The following is a 27979-nucleotide window of genomic DNA, read 5'->3' on the forward strand; positions in this document are numbered from 1 at the left end:
CCTGGATCTTCTTCATTGGTACTGCTTACTGATTCAGCAGCAAAACAAATTAAATATCTAAAACCGAAATAGACCCTATCTCTTGCCTCTGCATGTTCACATTTTAGAGCCACCTTATAGAGACAATTTGAAAAAAAATGTGCTCACAAATCTTTACCAGGCCTTCCTGATCTTATCAGTGTCATAGTGAAAATGAGTCATGTGGAAGGAAGCAGGAAGTGCCTAAAAATTAGGAGGAGAGCTGGAGTCAGAATTTAATTCTTAGAGCTTGGTTTTTCTTTTCACGTGGTTCTTTTTGGTTAAAGTGCGTGGCTAGCTAAACATCATTTGTGACACAATTTTGTGTACTTTTCAGTGACCAGGAATAATATCAATGGTCACTGACATGAAAGATATTAGCAAGTGTTTTTAAAAACTCTAAAACAGGCCTTTAAAAGGTTCTTTTTTCTTAAGTTGTATTTATTTAGAGAGAGAGAGAGGAAAAGAGAGAATCCCAAGCAGGGTCCGCACTGTCAGCACAGGGCCCAAAGCAGGGCTCAAACTCACAAACCACGAGATCATGACCTGACTGAGCTGAAGTTGGACACTTATCTGACTGAGCCACCCAGGTGCCCCCAAAAGGTTCTTTTTAATCAGAAGTTTAGTAGATCACACAACTAGCATCAATTCACTTCCTTTAGATAGCATTACAGGTACAGAAATGAAGGGATGGTTTGATTGAGGCCAAATCCCAGGGTTCTGGCCCCCTTTCTGCCAATGATTTGCCATGTGCCCCTTTCCTCATCTATAGATTGAGAGATTTTGATATGATCTTCAATTCTTGCGTATGGTTCCCCCCACTCATCTGGCAACAGTGTGGAGGTCCATCTACTTGTGTTTTGAATTGAACTCTGGTTACCTCCTGGACAGCTTTATGCCTTTCGTAGCTGATGATACTTCTGAGAGGAGTGCCAGATACCCCAGGAAAGGACCATGGATGCTCAAACTAAGGAACTGGAGAGGGGAGATTCTCAATGTGTCTTTGGTGAGAGATTCTGAAATGGCAGGGGTACATGATGTGGGAGAGACAGGGTCGGGTGCTAAGGAAGTGCAAAACCTCAGAACTGCTTTTCCCTAGCCACTGGAGACATCTTGCTCCACTGAGAAAACCTGGGGTGTTGCAAGTTGCCCTTTCCCTCAGCCTCCAGATCCCCCTCTAGATAGAATGGCTCCTGCCTGTGTACTCATGCCATATGTCTAATAGCTGCTTTACTCCCATCTATAGCCCTCCTTTCATCTTCCCAGCTAGGGGCTTGCCAAGGACTGGCCAGATCCTGTCCCACCCCCTCAGACACATTTCTTGACCAATTGCATAATGGATTGTTTTGCCTCTTCTTCCCGCTTTTCACCTAGCTATTCTGGTCAATGTACATTCCTTAAAAGTCTCACACACTCTTCTCATCCACCAAAAGCCAGGGAAACCACAATAAATGGAGGATTTGCCATTGATGCTCAGAACTTAGGCAAGCCTTAAACCACAGATGGGTTCATGGCACCACCTACTGACCAAGGATGTACATTACAAGTACATTAAAATGACTAAAACTGATTCTGTAATCCAGAAGAGGAAATTACAAAGGGCTCAGTGACTGTAACGACTAGTCCCTATTACCACATATTTACTAAGCACCCTTGTGATACGGTGTGAGTCTTTTAAAGGTTTGAGAACAGTAATATTTCCGGAGTTTAGAAGCCGTAGAGGTATTCCAGGTAAAATGCCCAGGAGCGGGGTGGGGCGGGTGGGCCGGTGCCTGGGTGGCTCAGTCAGTTAAGCGTCTGACTTAAGCTCAGGTCATGATCTTGTGGTTTGTGAGTTTGAGCCCCATGTCAGGCTCTGTGCTGACAGCTCAGAACCTGGAGCCTGCTTCAGATCCTGTGTCTCCCTCTCTCTCTGCCCCTCCCCTGCTTGTGCTCTGTCTCTCAAAAATGAATAAGTGTAAAAAAAATTTTTTTTAAATGCCCAGGATTTGGCACATAAGTATCAATATCACTTCTATTAATATCCTTTCAAAGTGGAGCAATACATTCCAGATAATTCTGCTAGCCATGCAGTTATACAAAATGGTTTATATGCACTCATAGATTGCATATAGTCTATGCATCATAGACTATAGATGGTTTTCTAGGGACTATGAGGAGAGGAAAGAAAAACATGATTTAACTGGGAAACTAAACATCCAGGTTCAAGTCTCAGCCCTGATCCTACCTTACATTCCTTTCTTTGTACCCATCTTTCCATTTCTACTTGAAGGAACAGCCTAGGCAAACAAACAAACAAACAAACAAACAAAAAACCCTGATGTTAATGGAAATTTTGGAAACACTTCAAATATGAAATGGGCCTCCAACGTTTTTTACAGCTCTGCCTAGTCTTTTGGTCCATTGGGCCCAAGCTCCTTTGCATGTTACCTTCTAGGGCTATGGCCCAGGCATCTGGAGGGCAAGAAAAGAATAAGCCCCAGAAAGCACAAAGGTGGCGGGGGCCCATGTGGGAGTGGGGTTTTTTCTGGCCTATTACCACCTTTTATCAAACATTTTCGTTTAATATAGTGGTTTTCAAGCCTCAGAGTGTTAACATCGAGTTAAGTACTTACTATCTACCTAGATTCTGTCCCTTATCATGATTTTCAAAGATTCAAAGAATAATCCAGTAGTTCTCTTTATTCTGTAGTCTGGGGACAGTAAGACTAGGGAGGAAGAATGGTCCGAGAGAGAGTGGCAGGTAGAGGAGGGCTAGGATTTAGATTAAGATTTTAAAAATGAGGTGATGGGAATGCAAGCTGGTGCAGCCACTCTGGAAAACAGTATGTAGGTTCCTCAAGAAACCAAAAATAGAACTAGCCTACGACCCAGCAATTGCACTACTAGGCATTTATCCATGGGATACAGGTGTGCTGTTTCGAAGGGACACATGCACCCCCATGTTTATAGCAGCACTATCCACAATAGCCAAAGTATGGAAAGAGCCCAAATGTCCATCGAGGGATGAATGGATAAAGAAGATGTGGTATATACATACAATGGAGTATTACTCGGCAATCAAAAAGAAGGTAATCTTGCCATTCGCAGCTACATGGGTGGAACTGGAGGGTATTATGCTAAGTGAAATTAGTCAGAGAAAGACAAAAATCATATGACTTCACTCATATGAGGACCTTAAGAGGGAAAACATATGAACGTAAGGGAAGGGAAACAAAAATAATATAAAAACAGGGAGGGGACAAAACAGAAGAGACTCATAAATATGGAGAACAAACTGAGGGTTATGGGAGGGGTTATAGGAGGGGGGACGGGCTAAATGGGTAAGGGGTACTAAGGAATCTACTCCTGAAATCATTGTTGCACTATATACTAACTAATTTGGATGTAAATTTAAAAAAATAAAAAATAAAATTAAGAAAAATGAGGTGAATATGCAATTTCTAGGACACAAATACACTTAAGGACAAAATACATACATATGATAGAAATAGGACCTTAAAAAATATGTCCTGATCTTGTCTTTAGTCAATTTTATGTTCTATATCAGATATATAGAGACACAAATTTTAAATATTAATAATTTCATATGGTCCAAAAGAAACTTTAAACACTATAGTTAAAAAAAATAAAAATTACAATTAAAACCTCTTCCCATATCTGTCCCCTTTTTCCCTTGCCCTGCCTTCCTCCTGTAGTTAACTATTTTTAATTTCCCTCTAGTGTATCTTTATGCAAAAATAAATGCATTTGTGGGTGCCTGGGTGGCTCAGTTGGTTGAGCATCCAACTTCGGCTCAAGTCCTGATCTCACAGCTCATGAGTTCAAGCCCTGTGTCAGGCTCTGTGCTGACAGCTCAGAGCCTGGAGCCTGCTTCAGATTCTGTGTCTCCCTCTCTCTCTCTGCCCGTTCACTGCTCATGCTCTGTCTCTCTCTCCCAAAAATAAATGAACATTAAAAAAATTTTTTTAAAACCCCGCATTTGTAATTCCCCGATCTTTGTGCACAAAAGGTAGCATACTATACACTCAGTTCGATAGCTTGCTTTTTTTTACTTAACCCTGGAGATAATTCCAGATCAGTAAATGCAGGCCTTATACTTGTTTGTGCACCACAGTATTTCACTGTGGGAAGTACCACAGTGTTTTCAACTAATCCCCTATACATGGACAATTTTCACATTAAGAAATTTTATCAGGGGAGGAGGTGAAAAAAGAAATTTTATCAACGTGTTTTGAACATAAGCAGTGTTCCAGGGACCATGTTACCTATTGTAATCTTCTTCTTTTTCACTCTCCATACTCAGTAACTACCACAACGTTACCCCTTTACACCTGGTGCCTCCCACAGCCCTGAATACTCCCCTTTGCTCTGCAAGTGTCCCCTGACTGCTTGCTGAGCATCTCCTTGAGGGTGGTCCATGGCTATGCTGGCCAACACCATAGCCACTTGTCCTGTTCAGTTATTCAAATTTAACATAATCAAAATAAAAGTCAGTTCTTTGGTCAGACTAGCTACATTTCAAGTTCTCAGTGGCCGCAAGTGGCTAGTGACCACCCCATCAGACAGGGCACATACAGAACACTTCACTGTTGCAGAAAGTTCTGTTGGAGAGCACGGGTGCACAGAAATCTCAACCTCAGGTCTAAAGGTCACTCTCTACCCTTCTGCCATGTGAAGTTGCTCCTCTTGTACCTCCCTCGTTAGACTGTCATCATCTGAAGGGATGATGAACTTTCCTCTGTTTCTTCTTAGTGCTTACCTAGCACAGTGCCAAGGACATCATCCATGTTCAATAAATGTGGAGTGAAAACATGAGTGACGAGGACACCGAGGCTCCTGGTCTAAGTATGCCCAAGGTCACAATCAGGATGTGCCTCAGCTGTTGAACCCAGATTATTTAGCTCCCTGGGTAAGGTTATAAGACATGACTTATGTTAACTTTCATTTCAAGATACTGAATCAATAGCTACCGAAAATGAAAATTTTAGCTGAATAACACTGGAGAAAGCTTTTATTTCCTTTTTTCCTGGAAGTTTTGGATATCTGATCCTAAAGATCCCTTGGGAACCTCAGAGAAACTCTCTCACTTGAGAATTGGGTGGGGAAGGCCCCAACCTCTGGTCTCTGGGAACCAATGGTTTGTTTTGGTCTGTAAATACACTGTATTGGTTTGCCAAGACTGCCATAGCAAAATACCACAGACTGGGTGGCTTAAACAGAAATTTATTCCTCGAGGTTTGGGAGGGAGGCTAGGAGACAAAGATCAAGGGGTTGGCATGTTTGGTTTTTCCTGAGGCCTCTGCCCTTGGCCTACAGTTGGCTATCTTCATCTTGTGTCTGCACGTGGTCCCCCTCTGTGCTTTGTCTGTGTCCTTCCTAATCTCTCTTCTCATAAGGACACCAGTCAGATGGGATTAGGGCCCACCCTAAAGACTTCTTTTTTAACTTAATCACCTCTTTAAAGACATTATCTCCAAACCACTCACATTTTGAATCCTGGGGATTAGGGCTTCAACATGTGAATCTGGGGGAGGCACAATTCAGCCCATAAGTGTACATTGTTTCCTAGATAGACCCAGAGTCCATTCTCTTCCACATTTCTCTTTGACAAGAGATAGCAACGAATATTATGTTTATCAAATTATAGGCTACTTTTATTCTATTGAAAGAGAAAGACTCCAAACACCTTTGCTAAAGGTCTGCTTTGTTCTCCAAAACACAAGATGCAGTCCAGCTGACATGGAATGAAAAGTCTTCTTCAGGGAAAGCAAATAGAGGTGTAGTATGGAGAAGTGAAAAAAGAAAAGGAAACTGAGTCATGGATACCACAACCACGGTAGGGGTCAGCCACGTGATAGTGTTGAAGGGGAGTGAGGGTATGCTTTGAAGATATCCGAAAAACAGTAGAGATGCCTCTTACCTAAAGGCACGGGAACAATCTTTTCCTGGTCAACTTCTTATGAGGCCATTAAATCCAGTAGTGGGTGTTTTTTAAAAAAAAAGATGTGGAGAAGCTAGGGAAGGGTTCTAGTCACATTTTTCTCCCTGATTACAAAATTTGTTGTATATAGAAGAAAGAAGAATAAAGAAAATAAAATATAGAATAAAGAAGAAAATAAAAAATGCTCGAAACTAATGTAACATTGTGTGTCAAGTCTTCTTCAGTAAAAAAAAATAAAGAATAAAAATGAGAAAATTAAAAAAAGATCCTGTTTATCTTTAACCTGTCATTCTCCAACACTTTTCAATTTAGTTTTCAAAGACAGGATCATCCCACATATACTGCTCTTAGAATCCATGTTTCCATTCATTATATCATGACCAATGTTTGTCTGGATTATTTTTAAAAATCTTGTTATTAATAACTGAAAAGAATTCCATCACATAGATGTGGTTGAATTTGTTTAACACATATAATTTGTTTAACCATGACCATGTGGGTTGGAAAAACAAAAATTATTAAAGGAGTGGAAATAATACCAAACATGTGATAATAGTAATTAATAAAATTTTTTACTATAATTTTGGAGTACAGACAACACAAATAGCCTTCCCACGTGAAAACCAGCTCTGACCACACCCCTGCCCTCCTCTTTCTGCGCTACTGAACATCAAGCCCTGGGTGAGAGCCATTTGTAGGACCAGGTAGAGTGGCCTGGATTGCTAAGAAGTGAGGTGAGCTGTGGATTATATGGTGTCGTTTGAGGGGAGTCACATGCATCTCTTCTAGCTTGATCCAGACAGATGCAATACTTCCACCAACAGATTCATTCCTGAGGGTCAGTGAAAGAGGGTCCTGTCCCTTAAGAAATGTACATACCCTTGGTAAGGGCAGGGCATGTATGTAAAATCACTGCTAGTCTTGAATCTTCGGAATTTCCATGTCTGAGAACTTTCTTCTACCTAAAGGGACCACAAAAGCTTGGGAAGTGGGATTCCTGAAGACACAGAGCTCCCTAGCCTGTAAGGGTGTGGACCAGGAGGCTGAGGTCCTGAAGGTACACTATTCCAGCCTGGATCACTTAGGGTCTTGGGTAGTTAAGATTTGGGGGGAATAAGCCAGTCTGAGCTCTGAATTTCCTCTCAGCAATCTGGGTTGGATGTGATACTCCAAGGTTGCTTTATTGTCTCCATTCTGGACTCTGTCCTGTCTTCCTCTAAACCCTCTGAACCTTGGCTGGACTCAGCTCCCAACTAACCTATTTCTTCTTGTGTTTGAATTGTTATCTCGGCGAATGGCACCACCAATTGTTCAGTTGACAAAGCTTAGTGATTCTGGTTTCCTCTCTCACCGTCACAGCCAGCCTAGTTACCAATTCTTGTTGATTTTGCCTCTGGGCTGTTTCTAAGAGCCTTTCCCTCATCCTTAAACTCTGGAGCATTACCTGAGTTTAGGGTATCCTGACTCTCCAATCCGGCCGGACATTGTTGCCAGAGGGGTCTTTCTAATGGTACTGATCGTGTCACACCTTTGTGTAAAGGGCCTTTCTGATGCCCAAACTCTTCAGCATGGTATATAATGATCTTCACAACCTGACACCCACTTATTTGTAACCTCTTCTTCCAGCACACCAGTTTTCCTAAACACCCCGTGTGTACATGCTCCTATACCTTTGTGGGTTTTCCACCCTCAAGTTGGTACGTTCTCATTTACCCTTTAAGAGCTGGAGCAAATGTAACACCTATAACTTGGAATTCACTGTTCCTTCCCTTGGGCTTCCATTGAGCTCTGTATAATTGCCTTCTTACCTGGACTGTGAACTTCTTGAGGGCAGGGACCTGAATCTGCACTTAGCATGGTGCTCAAAGTCAATAGACATTCAACAAATAATTATTCCATTAGAGAGCCAGTGTTTACAGTTTGTACTTCCCTTGGTGCCTAATATTGTCTTGTATGGCAGTCCTTTTAAACATATGAGGTGTGACCAAGCCGTGATGTGACTCATTACTTAATAAGCATACCAGAATTTATGGAACCAAATGAGAGCTGCTTAGCTGCTTCCTTCAAAGTCTTCATCCTGTGAGGCTGGATACTTAGTCCTGCCATGCTTTCATTGTTCAAAACACCTCTGGAACACCTCTCTTGGAAACAACTTCGGCATTTGTAGCACTTTCTTTTCAATCTCCCCCGTGGTGGCTTTTTGTTTGTTTCCACTTATTAAACATTTATTATGTGCTTATCTATCCCAGGCACCAAACTGGTGCTGGGTGAAAGATAAGATAAATCAGACATTCACTCTGTCTTCAAAGAAGTTTCTGTTTGGTAAGGGAGATAAGATCTGGGCAAACACTGCAATACAAGCTTAAGTGATAATGTTCCCCAGAGGTTGGATCTGATTTTTGGAAAAAGCCAAAAGTCCTTTGGTTTCAACCTTCCAACAAGGTGAGTGACAGAGGTATGTGATAACACACTGCCTTAAACCAATGCCAAACAGGAGCCCAACTCGTTTCCAGTACCCCTCTCCCCAACAAGAGACTAAACTATTTGGCATGTTTGTTTCAAACCCAGACTCCCACTTTGTGGTAATGCTCTTCTATATAGGGAGTCTTCTCAGCTAAATTATAAGCTCTTCGAGGGCAGGTGCTTAAGTCGTATTTTCATTTTTGTTCTCACAGCATCTGGTGGCCACATAATACATGTTGGATAAAGATTCATTCAGTTACTGAGCCCAAAAGGTGGCTCCCCGCGCCACACGTACTTCACATCGAATATCCTCTCCCCATGTGCTTTGCTCTTGGTAGTGACAGATCTGCCAGGGCTACGGGACAACGGCCGAAAGGACCAATGCAAGGGAGAGCGCGCGTGGGGGCACTGGCGGCGGATCTGGGACTACAGCCCGGGAGTTCCTGCTTCCTGGTTCCCCGGAGCGAGTGTCCTTTGGTGGGAGCCGCGGGGAAGGGAGCAGCCCTTCCTGCGCGTCGGGCGCCCGCCCCTCCCCCGGCCTCCCAGGGACTTGTGCGGAGAGGCGCCAGCCGGCAACCGGGGACGCCGAGGGTGGCGGGGCCACCTACAGGACCCCCCCATCCCGGTTACAGGGAAGGTTTTCAGCTCCTGGGAAAGGCAGTCGGAGACTCGGCCAGGAAAGGCAGGAACCGGGGGGCTCGGGGAGGAGGAACAGAGTCGCAGCGGAGAGATCCAAGGGAAAGTCTGGGTGCCGGGAAGCGGCGGGGGCCGGGTCCCAGCGGAGGGGTCCGCGCCGCAGCCGCCCCGCCGCCCTGCCGCGCGCGCCCCTCCCCTCCTCCGCCGGCCCCGCCCCCGCCTGGCTCCCCCCTCCCCCCCACCACCCAGTCTCCTCCCCGAGGGGCCGGGGGCAGGGCCGCCCCTCCCTCCGGGTCCCTCCCTCCCTCAGCTGCGCGCATCTCATACCAGCCCTCATTCCGCACATTCCAGGCTTCCTCCTTTCAAACTCCAGGCCAGGGGGCGGGCAGGGCCCGAGCTCCCGGCTCCCGCCGCCCGCGGCCGCGTCCCCCAGGTGAGTGGCGCCCGCCCCGCCGCCGCCCCGCCGCGCGCCCCCACCCCTCCGCCCCGCCGGCCCCCTCGGCCGCGTGCGCTGCCGCTCTTTTCTTCCCCCCCTCGCCCTTCCCGCCCCGGACCTCCCGGCCCGGCCCGCGCCCCCGCTGCCCTCCCTTCCGCCGCCGGCCCCCGAGCTGCCTTCCTCTCTCCCGTTGACTCACTCCTCCAGGAATAGGGAGCTCCCGTGCTTTCCCGTCAGTCCCATTCTGGGAAAACTCCTCCCTCGGCGCGCTCCGCTCCGCTCGGCTCAGCTCGGCTCGGCGCGCCAGCCCCCCGGCGGCGGCGAAGCGCGTGCGGGCCGGCGCGGGGTGGGCTCCGGCAGCCGCCCGCCCTCCTCCCTGCCCGGCCGGTGGCCCGGGCCGCCGCGGGGCCGCGCGCGCTGACCCCTGTCGTCCCGCAGCGCCGTCGCCGCCCTCGGGACCTCGGCGAGGAGTTGGCGCGCCGCGGACCCCGTGGAGCCGGCTTAGCGCCTCCGCCCCCCCCCCCGCCCCCCCGCACCTTGGGACCGGTAAGGCTGCGGCGCGGCGCGGGGACTCCAGGACCTCGCCCGAGGGCCGGCGTCGGCGGTGCGTGAGGAGCTCTCCCGGCACGTGGAGGCGGCGCGGACCTCGGGCCGGGCCGGGGGTGGATGCTCGGGGCTCGCGGGAAGGGGGTCCCGGAAGCCGAAAGGCCCAGAAGCAGAACCGAGAGCAGCGGCGGTCGGAGAGACCCAGCACCCATGCCTCTTTTCTGCCGGGCCCTTTTCCGACTTGGAAGAGCGAGCCCTGGAGGTAGTGTATTGGCCGGTTTAAGTGCTGAGGCTTTGCGAAAGAGGAGAGCCCTCCGCAGGGTCCCCAGCTCCCCGGGACTTGAGAAGCTTGTATTCTGTGGTGGGGACTAGCTCCAGGGAGGAGAGCTCCCAGACCCGAAGCGCACGTTTCCCAGGGACACGGCCTCCGTGCACACGTGTGGAGAGGGGATTCCGGGCACACACGGTGGCTGTCTGATGATTTCATGTGACCGCCTGACTGTCCCGTCTCCCTAGGTTTGGGTGTAGGTGAGGGTGATATCTGTTCACATGTGACTCATCTTGTTTGTGTTGAACGTGAGTGTATTTACACTTGAGAGCAGTGCTGCCTATCTGGAAGTCTGAGTGTCTCTGAGCCATTGTGCAATGCTACGTCTCTGCGTGTGTATTTTTCTGCGAGGATGTTGGTTCTGGGCATGACTGTTCTTCCTCCCTGCATGGCCGTGGGCAAGAGAGTTTGTCTCTGGTGAGGTGTGCAGGGATAATTGGACCGTGGTGCTCGGGAGTGCGGTCCGCGGGCTGCATGCGCCCTGGACTGGGCAGAGCTGGAAGGAAGCTGTGCACACCCGCCTCTTCCAGGCAGCTGTCTTTCTGAGGGAGAGTGGGTGCTGTTCTTGCCTGAAACACTTCACAGAGCAAGATGGTAGAAGGCTAAAGGAAGTGGAGATATTTGTCTTTCCCTGATGGGACAGGTTGTTGACAGAACTGGAGATGTTCGTGGGGGAGGATTCCCCCCCCCCCCCCCAGAGGAAACAGTTTTGAATCTTGAAGGGTGTGTAGCCCCTGCTTTTCAAGTTGGCCCCAAGGACAAAGAAGAATGGATGTATACCAGCCTGAACTACTTTCTGCTGGTCCAGCTCTCCTTGGAGCTCCCCAGCAGTCAGATGGAAGAATCCTAGTTCTTCACAACTTGCTAGACCACTCTGCACTTGGCTGTGGGAAGGGAGAGGGGTAACTGCAGGCATGCTTTGGTACCAACCTGGGAGGGAAGGGCTGCCTCTGACTTGCTAGTTGACTTGCTAGGGAAGACCCTTCTGGGTCTCAGTTTCCCCACCCCTTCTTTTATGCTTTGCTTCCCCCCCCCCGCCCCCCAACTCCAGTTGGGATTTACCCATTTGAAATATCTTAGGGGTGGGAGCTGGGTGGGGAGGGAGCCACAGATGTCCGGGAGATTGGCAGAAGTGACACAGCATGTGATGGTGTTTGGGGGGGGGGCACAGGCACACCTGGAATCAGAGTTCTTTCTTCATTCCTACAACAAGGTGATGGGGGGCATAATGTTGAGGATTTCTTGGAAGGAAGGAACAAGATCCTCTCAGAAGGGTGGGGGCTGGTTGCTGCTCCTCCATGCACCTTGAGGACGCAGATGTTTTGGTGGAAGCCACCTCACCCTCTCACCTGACCAGGTGTGTAATTGGGGCTTTGAGGGCCCCGGGTCTAAAGGTAGCATTGATGGAATAGAAAGGGTACAGACTTGGGGCTGGACATACCTGGGTGCAAATCCCGACAGTCACAACTGTTAAGGCCCTCGGGCTTAGTTTCCTGATGAGTAATATGGGAGGGTGGGTTAATTAATATCTATCTAAAACGTTTGTTGTGAAAATTCATTGTTTGCCAAGTATCTAGCACAGTGCATGGCATATTGCAGACTCCAGTGTTTCCTAAGCTTATTTCAGCATGGAACCTCTTTTTTCCCAAGAACTTCTCTGAATACCCTTTGACAAACCTTGCCCTGTTCATTTGTGTTTACTCAGCAAACATGAACTGAGCATTTACCATAGACCAGGCCCTGTGTGATGTTCGTCATCCTTAGGAACCAAGGTAGCTAGTGGCCCAGGTGGAGGTGGGGGCAGGGCTTTGTCACAGGGGCACAGGGTCTCCAACTCCATTGTTCTTTTTTTTTTTTTTTTTTTGATTATTTATTTTTGAGAAGGGGGAGGAGGGGCAGAGAGAGAGGGAGACACAGACTCTGAAGCAGCTCCAGGCTCGGAGTTGTCAGTGCAGGTCCTGATGCAGGGCTCGAACTCATGAACTGTGAGATCATGACCTGAGCAGAAGTCAGATGCTTAACCAGCTGAGCTACCCAGGCAGTCCTCCAACACCTTTGTTCTAATTTCAGTTTTGCCTTGACCTCAGGGTGAATCTGCTGAACATTATTGGATACTCTAGTGTTAGCCTCTAACTCCCTCATTTTAAAGATGGGGAAACCGAGGCCCCTAGTGGGACAGTAACTTGCCTAAGATTGCACAACTGGTGAGTCACAGAGCTGGGACTAGAGTCCATTTTGTTTCCACTTTGCATTCTGTCTCCTGCTCTGTGGCTCCCAATGCTCAGACCCCCTAGCCACTTCATCTAACAGGTGTGGAGGCTGGAACAGTCTGGCTTGGCAATGTCTCCCATCCTGTGTCTCAGATAGGAAGCAGAAATTCTCCCCTCCTTCCCAGCAGAAAGCACAGAACTGTAGAATCTGAGAATGCCAACTTTGGAAGGGACCCTCAGAGGGTCTTTAAATGCACCCTCCTTTTTCCTCTCTGGTCTGTACATTACTCAGCCAGGTGGAGAAGGGTCTTCTTATCTTTCTAGATCTTCTGGGATGCAAGTGTCGAAACTTCCCTCTGCCTCCATTCTGGAGTCTTGTACTGGTGACTGTCACACAGCAATACCTGTTGCCTAATCCGTGGCTCCTCTCCTCCTTCTCAGTGGAAGTGGAGGACACGGGTCACCAGCTCTGCTCCATTGCCTTTCCTGTAGTTGAGGTCAGTCTGGGGGCAGTGGGAAATTCAGGGCTTGTGAGGGTGGCTTTACCTTGTCTGTCTTGCTTTGCCCCCCATGACCCTTTGTTGGCAGGGGTTTGGAGGACAGCTCCCTTTAAAGCTCTGAAATTGGAGCTGAACAGCTGCTCTCTTGCCCCCCCTTCCCCCCCCGGGGGTTTAACCAGTTCAGGGGCCCAGGTGGAGGTGGGGGCAGGGCTTTGTCACTGGGCAGTGCGGTCTCCAACTCTGGAGCTTTTCCTGAACTCTTCTGAAATGACAGTTCTTCCCTTGCTTTTGGTTTTTCCATTTAGATATTAGGGAGATTCGAGTCATCTCCTGGGTGATACGGTCCTGGAGCCTTCAGCTGCTAGCACTGGATCTTTGGGAACATTTCCACTGGGACTCCAGTCCCTAAGATACAGGCCCTTGGAAAGGCCGGAGGATGGGTCCTGGCTCCCTGTGGTGTGGGCCAGCGCCCTCGCTGAGCTGAGGGTAGGCGGGCCCCCATGGGTGGGGACCCAGCTTCCTTTGACCCAAACTTCATGGGAACAATGGACTTCAGAGGAGTCACCAGGGGCAGGAAATAGGAGCTGTGCTAAGGCAGGGTGACCCTCCTGCAGGATGGGGTTGCATATCCGGCCGAAAGGAAAGGCAGGGTGTTGGGGGCAGTGCAGAGGGCACTGGGTAGGGCCGATGACACATAGGGTGGGCCTCTCCTTCCAAGGGGGCCCTTGACTCAGAGTGAAACCTGAGCTGCTTAGAGCCCATTATTTGATGGAGCCGTCTGCTTTGTGTCTTACCAGCAAAGGTATTGTGGTGTCTGCCAGTGTCAGCTCATGCCAAGCTGACCCCTGCCAGAACCATGAATTCCCCTTCCCTTCAAGCCCTTCAGAGGTCTGCGTGAATTGTCCTGGCTTGAATAAAAGGCTAGTTTTGTTTCTTCCTGGCTGGTCTCCATCTTGGCTTTGAGCCTTGAGTAATAGTCGACGAGGGAGGCAATTTGTTCAGTAGGCAGAGCTCTGGGTGGGGAGGCAACAGGCCTGGGTCAGCTGGACAACATAAAGGGATTTTTTTTTTTTTTTTTTTAAGCCATCTTCAGAGCAAGAAGACAACCAGGACAGGCAGGGGGAGATTCCTGCTTGAAGCAGGTGGTGGAATGTTCTTGGAGGCACAACACACTTATCTTGCCTTTATCTCTGTAAAGGAAGAACAGAGTTGGCAAGCAAGAGGGCTAAGGCAGGCTTTGGGAGAAGTGAGAGACTGCACTGAGTTGCCTTTTGTGAATTCAGGTGGCCAGGTTCTTACAGATCAGGTTTTGGGGTCCTGATAGCAGCTTCAGGAGTGACCACAGAATCACTCTAGGATCTGGGAGGAGCCCTGACAAATGGGAGCGGGGAGGTAAGGGTAGCAACATAATAAATGTTGTTCTGTTTTATTTCTTCAATGTGGCAAGATGGGGATCCAGGAAATGGCAGGCCGGTAAGCTTCTTATTGATGTGGGGCCTTCAAAAATGACATTGAGATAACTACTAGCCCACATGGGTCACCCTACCAAGTCTTGGAAAACAATCTAGTTTAGGTGGAAGAACGTTTAGTAAGGACTTTGAGTCTAATGAGGTTTCTTGGGTTCAAGAGAAATAAATAGGATCTGGTTGATGCAGCAGTAAGATGGATTTGTAACTGGTTGCAAGGCTGTCCAGGCTACTCATACTGAGCTCTTGTCACCATGGAGTGGGCAGTCTCTAGTGATATGCCACAGAGCTCTCGTTTTGGTTTTGTCCCCTGTCAGTTCTGTGCGTGTCTAGGATAGCAAGAGTATTGGATGACAGAACCAGGATTCAAAGTCATCTTAATTAACTAAATGCTGAGATTAAGCAGAAATAGGAAATGAAGAACCATGTTTTTTTCTGTTAAAATTAACACATACTCATTGTAGACAACTTTTACAAATTAAACAAGAAAAACTGGTACATAATGCCACAACTCAGGTGAGCACAGTTAATATTTTGGTATATGTCCCTTCAAATTTGTGTTCATGCAAATAAATCTGTGTATTTTAACATAATTGCAGTTACACTCTATCCTGGTTTTTTTCCTACTGAATACTATGTAGTGAGTAATATCCCCTATCATAAATAATTTAAAGCTGTAATTGTAAGGATCTGGATAATATTACCTCATATGAATACACTTTAATTTCTTTAACTGCACACTCCTGAACATTTTTAAAAATTGTGTTCAATTTTTAGCCAGTAAAAATTACTTGATGTTGAGTGATGTTAAATAGGTACACTTATCTCAAGATGAACTCTAATAGATATAAATGTAAAATCCTGCATTTAAGGTCAGAGCATCAATTCTATATATATATATTAATATATATATTATATATATAATATATGATATATATAGAATAGGAATTTACTGTCAATTCTTGTGGAAAAAAACTTGGGGTTTTGGTTGATGAAGCAGGGGAAGGAAAATGAGCATTTATTTTATTTATTAAAAATTTTTTTGTTTAGGGGCGCCTGGATGGCTCAGTTGGTTGGGTGTCCGACTTCGGCTGGGGTCATGATCTCACAGTTTGTGGGTTTGTGCCCCGTGTTGGGCTCTGTGCTGACAGCTCAGAGAAGCCTGGAGCCTGCTTCAGATTGTGTTTCCCTCTCTCTCTGTTCCTCCCCCCGCTTGTACTCTCTCTCTCTCTCTCTCTCTCTCTCTCTCTCTCTCAAAAATAAATAAAGATTTAAAAAAATTTAAAAATAATGTTTTTTTTTGTTTTAAATTTTAATTTAATTGGTTTTTTAAATTTACATCCAAGTTAGCGTATAGTGCAACAGTGATTTCAGGAGTAGATTCCTTAATGCCCTTTACCCATTTAGCCCATCCCCCCTCCCACAACCCCTCCCATAACCCTCAATTTGTTCTCCATATTTATGAGTCTCTTATGTTTTTGTTTCCCTCCCTGTTTTTTATTATTTTTGCTTCTCTTCCCTTATGTTCATCTGTTTTGTATCTTAAAGTCCTCATATGAGTGAAGTCCTATGATATTTGTCTTTCTCTGACTAATTTCGCTTAGCATAATACCCTCTAGTTCCATCCACGTAGTTGCAAATGGCAAGATTTCATTCTTTTTGATTGCCGAATAATAGTCCATTGTATACATATATACCACATCTTCTTTATCCATTCATCCATCGATGGACATTTGGGCTCTTGCCATACTTTGGCTATTGTTGATAGTGCTGCTATCAACGTTGGGGTGCATGTGTCCCTTTGAAACAGCACACCTGTATCCCTTGGATAAATACCTAGTAGTGCAATTGTTGGGTCGTAGAGTAGTTCTATTTTTAATTTTTTGAGGAACCTCCCTACCGTTTTCCAGAATGGTTGCACCAGTTTGCATTCCCACCAGCAGGGCAAAAGAGATCCTTTTTCTCTGCATTCTCGCCAACATCTGTTGTTGCCTGAGTTGTTAATGTTAGCCATTCTGACAAGTTAAAAAAAGAATTTTTTAATGTTTATTTTTGAGTGAGAGACCGACAGTGAGCAGGGGAGGGGCAAAGAGGGAGACAGAATCCAAAGCAGGCTCCAGGCTCCAGGCTCTGAGCTGTCAACACAGAGCCCAACATGAAGCTTGAACCCACGCACCGTGAGATCATGACCTGAGCCAAAGTTGGATGCTTAACCGACTGAATCACCCAGGTGCCCCGGGATATGAGCATTTATTAAGTGCCTACCAGGTGCCAAGCTTTGTTCTAGACATTTCTGTCTACATCACTTCATTTAATTTTCATGGCAGCCCTGTGAGATAGGGTTTGCTGATTTGTTTTTGTTTTTTTTTTTTAATTTTTAAATTTTTATTTTTAAGTAATCTCTACACCCAACATGAGGCTTGAACTCACAACGCCGAGATCAAGAATCACAGGCTCTACTGACTGAACCAACCGAGTGCCCCGTTTTGTTTTTTTTTGTTTGTTTGTTTTTAATTTTTTTAACGTTTTATTTATTTTTGAGACAGAGAGAGACAGAGCATGAACGGGGGAGGGGCAGAGAGAGAGGGAGACACAGAATCGGAAGCAGGCTCCAGGCTCTGAGCCATCAGCCCAGAGCCTGACGCGGGGCTCGAACTCCCGGACCGCGAGATCGTGACCTGGCTGAAGTCGGACGCTCAACCGACTGAGCCACCCAGGCGCCCCTGTTTTTTTTTTTTTTTAATGTTTATTTATTTTTGAGAGAGAGAGAGAAAGAGCGTGAGCAGGGGAGGGGCAGAGAGAGAGCAAGAGAGAGAATCCCAAGCAGGCTGTACATTGTTAGCTTGGAGCCTGAGGTGGGGTTCGAACTCATGAACTGTCAGATGATGATTTAAGCAACAATCAAGAGTCGGACCCATAACCGACTGAGCCACCCAGGTGCCCCTTGTTTTTTTTTTTTTTTACCTTTGCTTTAACAAAAGAGGAGAAAAGTTACCCAGAGATTAATGCTGGGGTTGGAGTTTGAACCCAGGTCAGCCTGACTCTTCCTGTCACCCGTTAAACCCTGAGCCTGTGGGCTAGTGGGGTCGGGGGCTCTGCATCAAGGAAAACCATAGTCTGCTAGGCTCTGTGATGCTCTGGTCACACTGAGAGCCATGTCTGGTTTTGGAGGGTAGATACACCCCGATCTATTCAGTGTTGAGCTTGTAGATATTGTGAGTGTCTTGGTGAAGGGGGGGTTGGAACCTGTGCAGTCCTCAGAGTGCTGTCATTTCTCATTGCCAGAAGTTAGTCCCTCTTTGCAGTAATAGCAGATCAGGTCCAAGGGATCGGAAGTCGGTTTCACTCTAGTACTACATAGACCTATGTGGAGTTGTATAATGTAGAACGATGTAGGTAGAACTTGCTAGGGCTTCTTTGGAGGAAGTTTCTCCAGTGGGTGGGAGATTGCACCAGATGACCTCTAGGGCTTCTGTTTCCCCCATGTGGTCCTGGGCCTCAGTTTCTCTGCATGCAGCAGGTGGGGATTGCCCTGGCGATGAAGGAGATATTTTCCCACCTTGACCTGGGATCCCTGCTGGAGGGAGGTAAAGATAAGCTGTCTCCAAAGCTGGAAGCAAGGCTGAGAAATGTGAGGTGGGAATGTCCAGTCCCAGCAGTTTGAGGAGACCAAATGAGGAGATGTGGAAGTTATTGCCTGGCTCCCCATCACCTTTGGACAAGCTGAATGAGCAGGTGTTAGGGACAGGCTGCACCCCTGAGGCTGGGGCAGGGGAAGATGAGCACAGCATGGGGTAGTGGCTATAAGCACAGACTCCAGACCCATCCTGCCTGATAGAAATACAATGTAAGCCAGATATGTCATTTTATGTTCTCTTAGAGCCACTTTTACAAAGTAAAAAGAAATTGGTAAAATGAATTTTAATATATTTTATTAAACAATTGTGTCTAGGGGCAGCTGGGTGGTTTAGTTGGTTAAGTGCTCAACTTTGGCTCAGGTCATGATCTCATGGTGTGTGGGTTTGAGTGCCGTGTCGGGCTCTGTGCTGACAGCTCAGCCTGCAGCCTGCTTCCGATTCTGTGTCTCCCTCTCTGTGTTCTCCCCTACTTGCACTTGGTCTCTCTCTCTCTCAAAAATAAACATTAATTAAAAAAAAAAATTTAAACAGCTGTATCTAAAATACTATCGCTTAAATGTACCATCAATAGTGAAAAAATGTTCATGAGAAGTTCACATTTTTTTCATACAAACTGTTTGGATTCCAGCATGCATTTTACACTTAATAGTGCATCTCAATTTGGACTAGCTGCTGTTCAAGTGCTGAATGGCCATGTGTGGCTAGTGGTTCATGTTTAGACAGTATAGCATTACAGCCAGCCTACCTGGGTTTGAATCCCTTTTCTGCCACTTATCAAGCTATGTGGCCTTGGACAAGTTATCTAACTACACAGTAGCTTATTCTCCTCTTCTGCAAAATGAGGAAAATAATATTAATAGGACCAACCTCTTGCTGACGGGAAGATTACATTAGTTAATATTTGTAATATACTTAGTTTTTTTGCCTGGCATATACTAAACACCATCTAAGTGTTTATCAAATAAATGACCCATAAATGGTCCTTAAACTCTGGAGGGAGAGGCCTGTGATACGCTGGGAAAAACCCAGTCGTGGAGAGTCCCTGTACGTTACTGGTAGGCTGTGCCTATATCTGGTAGTTCTACAAAATGAAATGCCTTCAGATCAGATGGACCTAATCTACTATTGCTGAAGAGAGGGCCCGCCTTCTGGAAGTGAGAAGAAATGGCAGCACCCGTATAAGATAGGCTCCAATCCTTTGACAGGTATGTCCCGAGCAGCTGTCCTGCTTGGGGCTTGGAAATGTGCTGCGTGACATGGAAGAAACAGAAGGATCCTCCGAAATGCTTCGTCGTAGATTGCGTGACCTCATGTTGGAATGGGGGGTGAGGTCACTTCCAGCACTTGGAGGTTGAAGCAGTAGTCTTGCTGCTTATGCAAGAGAGGAGGCAGAGCTGTATTAGTGGCTTCCGATACCCTCCTCAGGACTCTGCCAGCCCCAACACTGCCTGCTTGCCTCTCTTGGCATCAGCCCCCTCTGCCTGCACCTGCCCCCAGCCAGCCCGCAGTGGTCACAGAGCACCCACAGTGTGCCTGGCACGGTGCCAGGGGCAGTGGGGGAAATGTGGAATGGAAGACCTGGTCTGTGTCTTCAAGGGGCTTGCAATCTGCATGGGAGACGGACTGCATAGCAAACACTGAACACCTGCAAGATTAAAGAAGGGCTAGTTAGAAGCACAGACTAGCGCTGAGGGGGTGTCTTGTAAAGGTGATTCATTCTGGTGGGGCTGGGAGGAGTCAGGGAAGGCTTCTCAGAGGAGGAGGCACTTGAGCTGATTTTGAAGGATGGGTAGGGTTGCACGCTGTGTGTGTGTGTGTGAGAGAGAGAGAAACAGGGACAGAGGGAGAAATATAGGTGAGAGGACAGGAAAAGTAGTGATTTCAGGGTCATGGTCATGAAATAATCAGAGGAGAGGAGACAGTGGAGCTTTATAAGTGAGGTGGGTTTGAGCCAGGTCCTCTGGGCAGAGTAAGGAGGACTTTTTAAAAATTTATTTTTAAATTCACATACAGCAAAATTTACTCTTTATGGTATACAGTTCTGTGGGTTTTGACAAATGCAAGGCATGGGATTCCCCACCACAGTCAAGATACAGAAGGGCTCCATCTCCAAAAGATGCCCTCACGCTACCACCCTTTGTGGGCTGTCCATCTGTCTCCCCCTCCCCCGCCATGCCCATCCCCTGAGAACATGGATCTGTCCACTCCTGTCATTGTGCCTTTTCAAGAATATCAGATGGATAACCAGACAGTATGGAGCTTTGGGGTCTGTTTCTTTCACTCAGCATAATGCCTTGATTCATCCAGTTGTGTGTATCAATAGTTTGTTCCTTTTTATTGCTGTGTAGTATTCCATTTTATAGCTACACTGCAGTGTGTTTATCCATTCACTGGCAGAAGGACTTTTCGGTTGTTTCCAGCCTTTGTTGATTTTGAGTAAAGCTGTTGTCAACATTTCTATACAGGTTTTTGTGTGAACACAGGCTTTCATTTCTCTTTCTTAAACACCTAGGAGTGGGATTGTTGGGTCACGTGGTAGTATACATGCAGTGGTTTAAGAAACTGGCAAACTGCCAAAGTGTATATACCCTTTGCATTTCTATCAGCAAAGCAGGAGAGTTCTGTTTCTCTGTATCTTCAACAGCGTTTGGTCTTGTTGGCTTTCTTTTTGTTTTTGTCTTTTTGACATTCTGATAGGTGTAGTGGTAGCTCAGCATGGTTTTAATTTGCATTTCCTTAATAACTAATGATGTTGAACTTTTTTTGTGTTTTTAATTTGCCATTTATGTAACTTCTTTGATGAAACGTCTACCAAATCTTTTGCCTATTTTTCCTCTTGATGGTTATGTTTTGAGAGCTCTTTAATATTCTGGATACAAGTCCCTTGTCAGATGTGTGACTTACAAATTTTTGGAGAAAATTCATTTAAGGAGAGAATCTCCAAAAGAAGATGGTGGGTGTTAGGGACTCTGAAAGCAAGGAAAGAGTTTGGTGCCCTGAGCCTTGGCCTTTCTTCAGAGGCAAAGGTGGGCCCAGGGGGATAGAGGGCGGGGAACACCTACAGAATGACTTAGGAAGAGGAAAGGAGGAAGGAACAGGGCCTTCTATGAAGTTCTGTTCCTGGCTTAGCACCTGCAGTAGAGTATACTTTGAATAGGAGGTGCACGTAGCTTCTTAATTTGCTAGGACCTTCCCTGACTGGCTGCTATGCCTGGTCTACTCCTCATTGCCCCTGGCTCAAGCTGGGCCGGCCCCATCCAGAACAACAACTGCTTGTGCCCAGTCTGCGTACCAACCATTTACATGGCCTTGTTTCCAAACTGGATGACCACTGCATTCTGGAATGGGAGGTGGAATGATTGTTGGGCCTGCAGGGGTAAGCCACCAGGTAGCTGTGTGGCTGGTGCAAGAGAGAATCAGTGCAGTGAGTTTTCTGGGTCAGGCTGGGTCCTCGGTGATGGTGACCTCAGCCTAAGATCTGAGGGCTTTGGGCCATTAGAATCTCCAGAGCATTGTGATTGTCATCTCTGTCCCTGTCCAGGCGGGGTAGCTCTGGGACAGAACAACATTTCTGTGAAAGATGACCAATGGTAGCATAGGTGCTGCCTCCTGCCTCTTGGCCAAGTCCAGTCCAGCATGTCCCCTGCTCTTGTGTCTTGGCAGCTATGGCACTGTCCAGATGCTAGAGCCTTCATTCTTCCCAGGGGTAGGCCTTTTCCAGAGGCCTACAGGTGGAGAATGGGGCAGAGCTAAAGATGGGTCCTGCTTTCTTGCGGTTGTTAAGGCTGGCTGCCTGGTTACCTCTATGGCCCTATAGGCTCCCCGTGGCTCCCTGATGCTCTGGACCTTGGAGGGCTGTTCCTCAGCACTGAGAGCTCCTGCGTGGGTGGGGTGTGCACCTAGAGCCCCCACCCATGGTGCCTTGTGCTGCTTGGGGGCCCAGTGTGGGCATACCCTCCGGTCCTGGCAGGGTGAGGTATGGCATGTCTGTCTTTGGCAAAGCAGCTGATTGGGGCAAACCCACCCAAGGCTGGGGAAAGCAAGCATTTGTTGAGCAGCACACTGGGCTCATGTAAAGACATTGGTTCTGTCGGTGCCCAGGGATAGTCACTGTTTGATGGGATTCAGTGGCCAGTCTGTTAGGCAAAGACTCTCCAGCTCTGGGATCTACTTTGAGATCTGAATCTATCCTTTCTTTCTTTCTTTCTTTCTTTCTTTCTTTCTTTCTTTCTTTCTTTCTTTCTTTCTTTCTTGTTTACTTATTTTTGAGAGAGAAAGAGAGAAAAAGATAGGGCATGAACAGGGGAGGGGCAGAGAGAGAGGGAGACACAGAATCTGAAGCAGGCTCCAGACTCTGAGCTGTCAGCACAGAGCCCAACGCAGGGCTCAAACTCATGAACCGCGAGATCATGACCTAAGCTGAAGCTGGACCCTTAACCCGAGCCACCCAGGCACCCTGATCTGAATTTTCGTAGGCCTATCTAAGGTGAAGTCAGCTAGTTTGGTTCAGTACTTTTGCCTCTCCAGAACTTTCATAACCTTTGCTTTATTTTAGAATCCAGAAGGGGCGCCTGGGTGGCTCAGTCAGTTAAGCGTCCCACTTAACGGTTCAGGTCATGATCTCGCGGTTTGTGAGTTTGAGCCCCGTGTCGGGCTCTGGGCTGACAGCTTGGAGCCTGGAGCCCGCTTCGGATTCTGTGTCTCCTCCTCTCTCTGCCCCTCCCATGCTCATGCTCTGACTTTCTCTGTCTCTTAATAATAAATAAACGTTAAAAAAAAAAAAAAATCCTGAAGAAAGGCCCCAAGGAGAAAAAAGTGCAAGCCTTACTCTCCTTATCTTTAAAAAAAAAGGGGGGGGGGTGCCTGGGTGGCTCAGTTGGTTAAGGGTCCGACCTAATTTTGGCTCAGGTCACGATCTTATGGTTTGTGAGAGTTTGAGCCCTTTGTCAGGTTCCACGCTGACAGTGCAGAGCCTGCTTGGGATTCTCTCTCTCCCTCTCTCTGTGTGCCCCACTTCTGCTTACTCGTTCTCTCTCTCAAATAAATATACTGAAAACAATAAAAAATAAATTAATAGCCTAACCTCTCCCATTCCTTTATTAGTATTATTATTTAAAAATTTTTTTAAGTTTATTTATTTATTTTGAGAGAGAAAGAGAGAGTAGGGGAGGGACAGAGAGAGAGAATCCCAAGCAGGCTCCATGCCGTCAGCACAGAGCCCAGTGCGGAGCTTGAACTTGCCAACGACAAGATCATAACATGAACTGAAACCAAGAGTTGGATGCTCAACCAACTGAGCCACACAGGCGCCCCTGTATTTTTTTTTTTTTTTTGAGCAGTTTCAGGATTACAGAAAAATTGAGCAGAAAGTACAGTTTCTTCCCTTCTCTCCTACTTACTCCTATTATTGACATCTTGCACTGGTGCAACATATTTTTTACGTTGATGAACCGGTACTGATATGTTATTATTACCTCAAGTCCATAGTTTACATTGGGGCTCACTGTTTGTGTTGTGCTTTCTCTGGGTTTTGACAGGTGAATGTCCTCTCTCCACTATTATAGAATTCTACAGAAGAGTTTCACTGCCCTAAAAACTTCAGTGCTCCGCATATCCCTCAGTGTTGCCTTTTCCAGAATGTCATGTGGTTGTGATCATGCAGTATGTGTGTAGCCTTTTCAGATTGGCTTTTGCTTAGCAATACGCCTTTAAGGTTCCTCCATGTCTTTTAGTCACTTGATAGTTCATTTCTTTTTATCGCTGAATGATATTCCACTTTCTTTCCCCACCTTTTCTTTGTGTGAGTGGGGACACCGAGGTCCAGATAGGGGAAGTGAATCTGTGGCAAGGCTGAGCTCGGAGCGAGGTTGGTTTACCTTCCTTCGAGACCTGTTTGGCGGGGGGGGGGGGGGGGCTTCTGTGCAGGCACTGTTGCCGGGACCGAAAGCCCCATCACTGCATCATCAGAGTCTTTAGTGGCTTTGGGGCCAGCGCTGGGGTGGAGTGGGGTGGGGAGTGGAGGGCCGTGGACACCCACTTGCTGTGATGTGGATGTGTTAGGGCCAGGTCCATAGACACCCATATTCCTGGCTGCTTGGAAGGGATGGATGGGGCAGTGTCCCAGGTTGAGTTCCTGGGAAGCTGGATCCGTGTTCTCATTTACCCTGCTTGCCCCTCCTGAGGTTGAGGGTTCTGAGCACAGACTCTGTGCTGCCCAATGGGGCTGATGGCTTGGGGATACATCCGTATATTTACCGCTGCCCCTCCCTGTTGAGGCTCCTCCCACCGACCTGCTCCCTCTTCACCCTTACCTCTTCTTGTACCCCTCATTCCTCCTGCTTCTCTCCTGTCCACTGTGTCCCAGAGAAAATTCCTTCTCCCTGGTTCTTGCCCCCCTCCACCATCCTGCCAAGAACCCCGAATGTTTGAGGAGCCCTGTCGAGAGCAGCTTCTGTACCTGCACATTGTGGATACAATTGAACTTAATCCTCACAACAGTCCCATGAGGAGATGACATTATTACCTCTGGCATGTATTCAGGGGGACGGACTCAGAGAAGTTGAGTGGCCTGCTCAAGGCCCAGCCAGGATCTGAGCTGGGCCTCTGACTCCAGAGCCCAAGCAGGCACCCCTCTCCTGGCCTGGTGGGTTGGCTCTCAGTGACTGGTTCCTTCCGATGCATGCTTACACTGCTGGGGTGGTGGGGTCCTCCTTTGTCCTTTTTCTCACCTCTCCCCACTCCTGTCCTGTCAGGGAACAAGGTGTGATCAGTTAGCTTCACACTGAAAGGTCAGTGGGGGTGGTGGTGGTTCACACACAGTGTGCTGTGTTTCAGCTTCTTTACCTGTTATGTCTCAGTCCTTCATCTCTGCCAGGCCAGTCTTCTCATCCCTGTTTGAGAGATTAGGAAACAGAAGCTTTGGGGAGGTTAAAGAAGTTCCTGATCGGCTGCACAGCTGGTAGGATTTTCATTCAGCTTGTACCACTCTGAAGCTGCTCACAGTGGACCAGGCTCGTGTCATGCTTTCCCCAGGGCCTTGTGTGTGTCAGCAGAGGAAGAGGAATTCCTTAGAGCTAGGGAGGCTGTTCCTGGGGTGCAATTGGGACACCCAGGTTTTGTGCAGTTTTATTTTTTTTATGATAAAAATATTATTTTATTATTAATATTAAAATTAAAATTAATATTAAAATATTATATGTGTGTGTTACTTCGGACATCCAGTAAGCCCTAGCCAGCCTTCTAAAGTCACATTGGGACCAGTTTTTTTCAGCTGAGTATATGGCTCAGTTCAGGCCATGTAGGCCCATTTGTCCACTGGATTGTTTTCTCCTCTTCTGTTCCTTCTCCTTCTTTTCATCCGCAGGGACACCCCACCCATGACCCAAATACTGCTGTCTTTGTCTCTTTCATTTCTAGCTATAACTAGGCCCTTTTCCTGTGTTTCCTATATTTTAGGCCCACGTCTCCTGAAGTGTCTCCTGATCCCCTTCTCTGTCCTCATCTTTTTCCCTTCTGTCTCCTGGTGCGCTTAAAAGGATTGTTGTAAAATCAGTGGAAGCATAGAATTGTCATTCTGTGATTGGCTTATTTGACTTAACATAATGTCAGGGTTCATCCATGTTGTAGCCTGTGTCAGTACTTCATTCCTCTTTTTAGGCTGAATAATATTCCATTGTATGGATATGCCACATTTTGTTTGTCCCTTTGTCTTTTGATGCTCATTTGGGTGGTTTCTACCTTTTGATGTTTCTGTCTCCACTAGATGTGGTATTCCCAAGGCCTTGAGCTCAGCATCTATTAAAATCCTATCCCCACCCCCTAAGATATTCATCTATAATTGTTTAATCTGTTACCCTCCATGGGTACACCTGATTCTTATTAGGTCCCTATGAGCATCTAGTGCAATGTTTTCAACTGATGAATTCATAACCCTTGTTTTATGTGTGTTTCTGTTCAAAGACACCTTATTGAATATGTGTCACTGATTTGGGAAGCCTGGGTGGCTCAGTCAGTTAAGTGTCTGACTTTAGCCCAGGTTATGATCTCACGGTTCGTGAGTTTGAGCCTGGTGTCGGGCTCTGTACTGACAGCTCAGAGCTGGAGCCTGCTTCAGATTCTGTGTGTCCCTTTCTTTCTGCCCCTCTCCTTCTCATGCTGTCTTTCTCAAAAATAAATAAACAATAAAAAAATATATGTTACCAATTTACTACCATTGAAGTCACAGCCAACAGCATTATTAGTCAACCTGAACGAAGCTTATCAGACTCACATGTCTTCTCCATAGGGCACATGGCAGCCTTCTTGTACATAGGAACGCTAGCCAGCGCTGCAGCACTGCTCTTGGGGCCATTTTAAACTGCGAAATCAGTAACAAAAAGCATAAAATTGCGAAAAAAGTGGCACTGAATAGACGGTGAAAAGGACACTTGAGTACACTGTGAGAGCTGGAGCCGGAAAGCAGAGTACAGCCTTGGTCGACCTCAGGTGGGAGTGTGTATGATGGTAACTCACATTTTTGGCTGTGCAGAGTGTGTACATTTCTCCAAATAACCACAGAAGCGCTGCAAGTATTGATGTAGGAGTTATAGATTTTAGTAGGTAGGTGGATTTGCAATACAGAATTTGTGAATGTTCTGTGAATAATCAGGAGCTTCACAGGGAACTCTGGGCCCCTGCACCCACTAGGCTGAAGGATGTTGAGGGCAGGACCATGTCAGTTGTGACCTTGTACTCAAGGCCTGGCATATAGTAGTTGTTCAATATATAGTTTTAAATGAATGAATGAAAGACTCAAAGGACTAAATCCCTTATGGGGAGGTGTTGGGCATGAAAATAGGAGGGAACGATCTTTTTGGCTGGGGAACCTGCTTATCCACATGTGGGTCACCTGCTGCCCTCCTTCCTAGGAACCAACTTTCTCCTCTTTGAGAGGCATCCAGATGATGGGCATGGCAGTTTTACTTGTGTGGCAAGAAAGCATGGGGCTGAGGCTTGGTTCTAGTCCCCGTTTTAATGAGCCATGGGGCCTTTTGGCAAGTTGTTTTACCTCGTAGGGCCTTAGTCCCTATATCTGTAAGATGGAGGGCAACTTTCTCTTTTGGGGTTTTTCTCACACACACAAACCTTGGGATGCCTGCATCTCCCACCTGGGACCTTTGTCAGAGGCTGTGGGGGCTGTGGGGCCCGTATGCCTCCAGCTCCCCTTACCTGGTCAGTCCTGGAGCTGGTACCTGTCCCTGTTACGCTTTACAACTAACTTAAATCCCGCATGGTGTAGAATCAGCATCCTGTTGTTCACAGAACTGTTGGCAAAGAGGTTCAAGCAGCATTGCAGTGGGCAAGAGGCAGTTTGCTGAGGGGAAGGGACTGAGCCTTGCCACTTGGAGCTTTGGGGTTTGGGCATAGCACTGCACCTGGGGGGCCCCAGCATCATCATCTGAAATGAGCGGTACTAGCCTCCTCAAAGGGGTGTTGGGAGGATTGGAGGAGATATTATAGTCAAGTGCTTAGCCCCGTGCCAGGCACAGAATGGGTATGTAAAAATGGTACCTTCTAGTCTTAATATGAAAATAGTTCTCTCTTCGGTGAGCAGAATGTCAGTCCCTCAGTGTCCCGGTGCTTCCTTGACTGCTCTCCCTCTCTGCCACGAGTGTTGGGCCACCTGAACCTGTCCTGCAGTTTATCTGCCCAGTGCATGGGGGCCGTGCACTAGGGGAGGAGGCAGCATTGTGTGTTGTGTGTGTCCCCACTATGGCCTAGCCCTGCCTGGAGGCTGGGTTCTCTCTTCTTCCATC

At 47.2% G+C, this 27979-nt stretch overlaps 1 protein-coding gene and 1 long non-coding RNA gene across 8 annotated transcripts in view; both read left to right on the forward strand.

Annotated features, from left to right (window-relative positions):
* The first annotated feature begins 9364 nt into the window (after nt 1–9364).
* TEAD4 (TEA domain transcription factor 4) overlaps nt 9365–27979 on the forward strand; it is a 64586-nt gene continuing 45971 nt past the window's right edge. For 2 of the 7 annotated variants that reach the window (XM_006933414.5, XM_006933413.5), the window contains exon 1: nt 10111–10305. Coding sequence is in view for 4 of the 7 variants with exons in the window: in XM_006933413.5 (XP_006933475.1) it covers nt 10164–10305 (142 nt within the window). In the remaining 3 variants the exon portion in view is untranslated. Of the gene's footprint in view, nt 9495–10109; nt 10306–26284; nt 26670–27979 lie in introns of those variants that run through there. The other 5 variants (XM_023256677.2, XM_023256678.2, XM_023256679.2 and 2 more) reach the window with 5 other exon arrangements.
* LOC109501426 lies at nt 10313–14179 on the forward strand. Its single transcript, XR_002743755.2, has 2 exons — nt 10313–13078; nt 13387–14179. It is a non-coding gene; the product is annotated as an uncharacterized LOC109501426 (long non-coding RNA).

This window comes from Felis catus, chromosome B4, assembly GCF_018350175.1.
Source record: "Felis catus isolate Fca126 chromosome B4, F.catus_Fca126_mat1.0, whole genome shotgun sequence".
Classification (NCBI taxonomy): Eukaryota; Metazoa; Chordata; class Mammalia; order Carnivora; family Felidae; genus Felis; species Felis catus.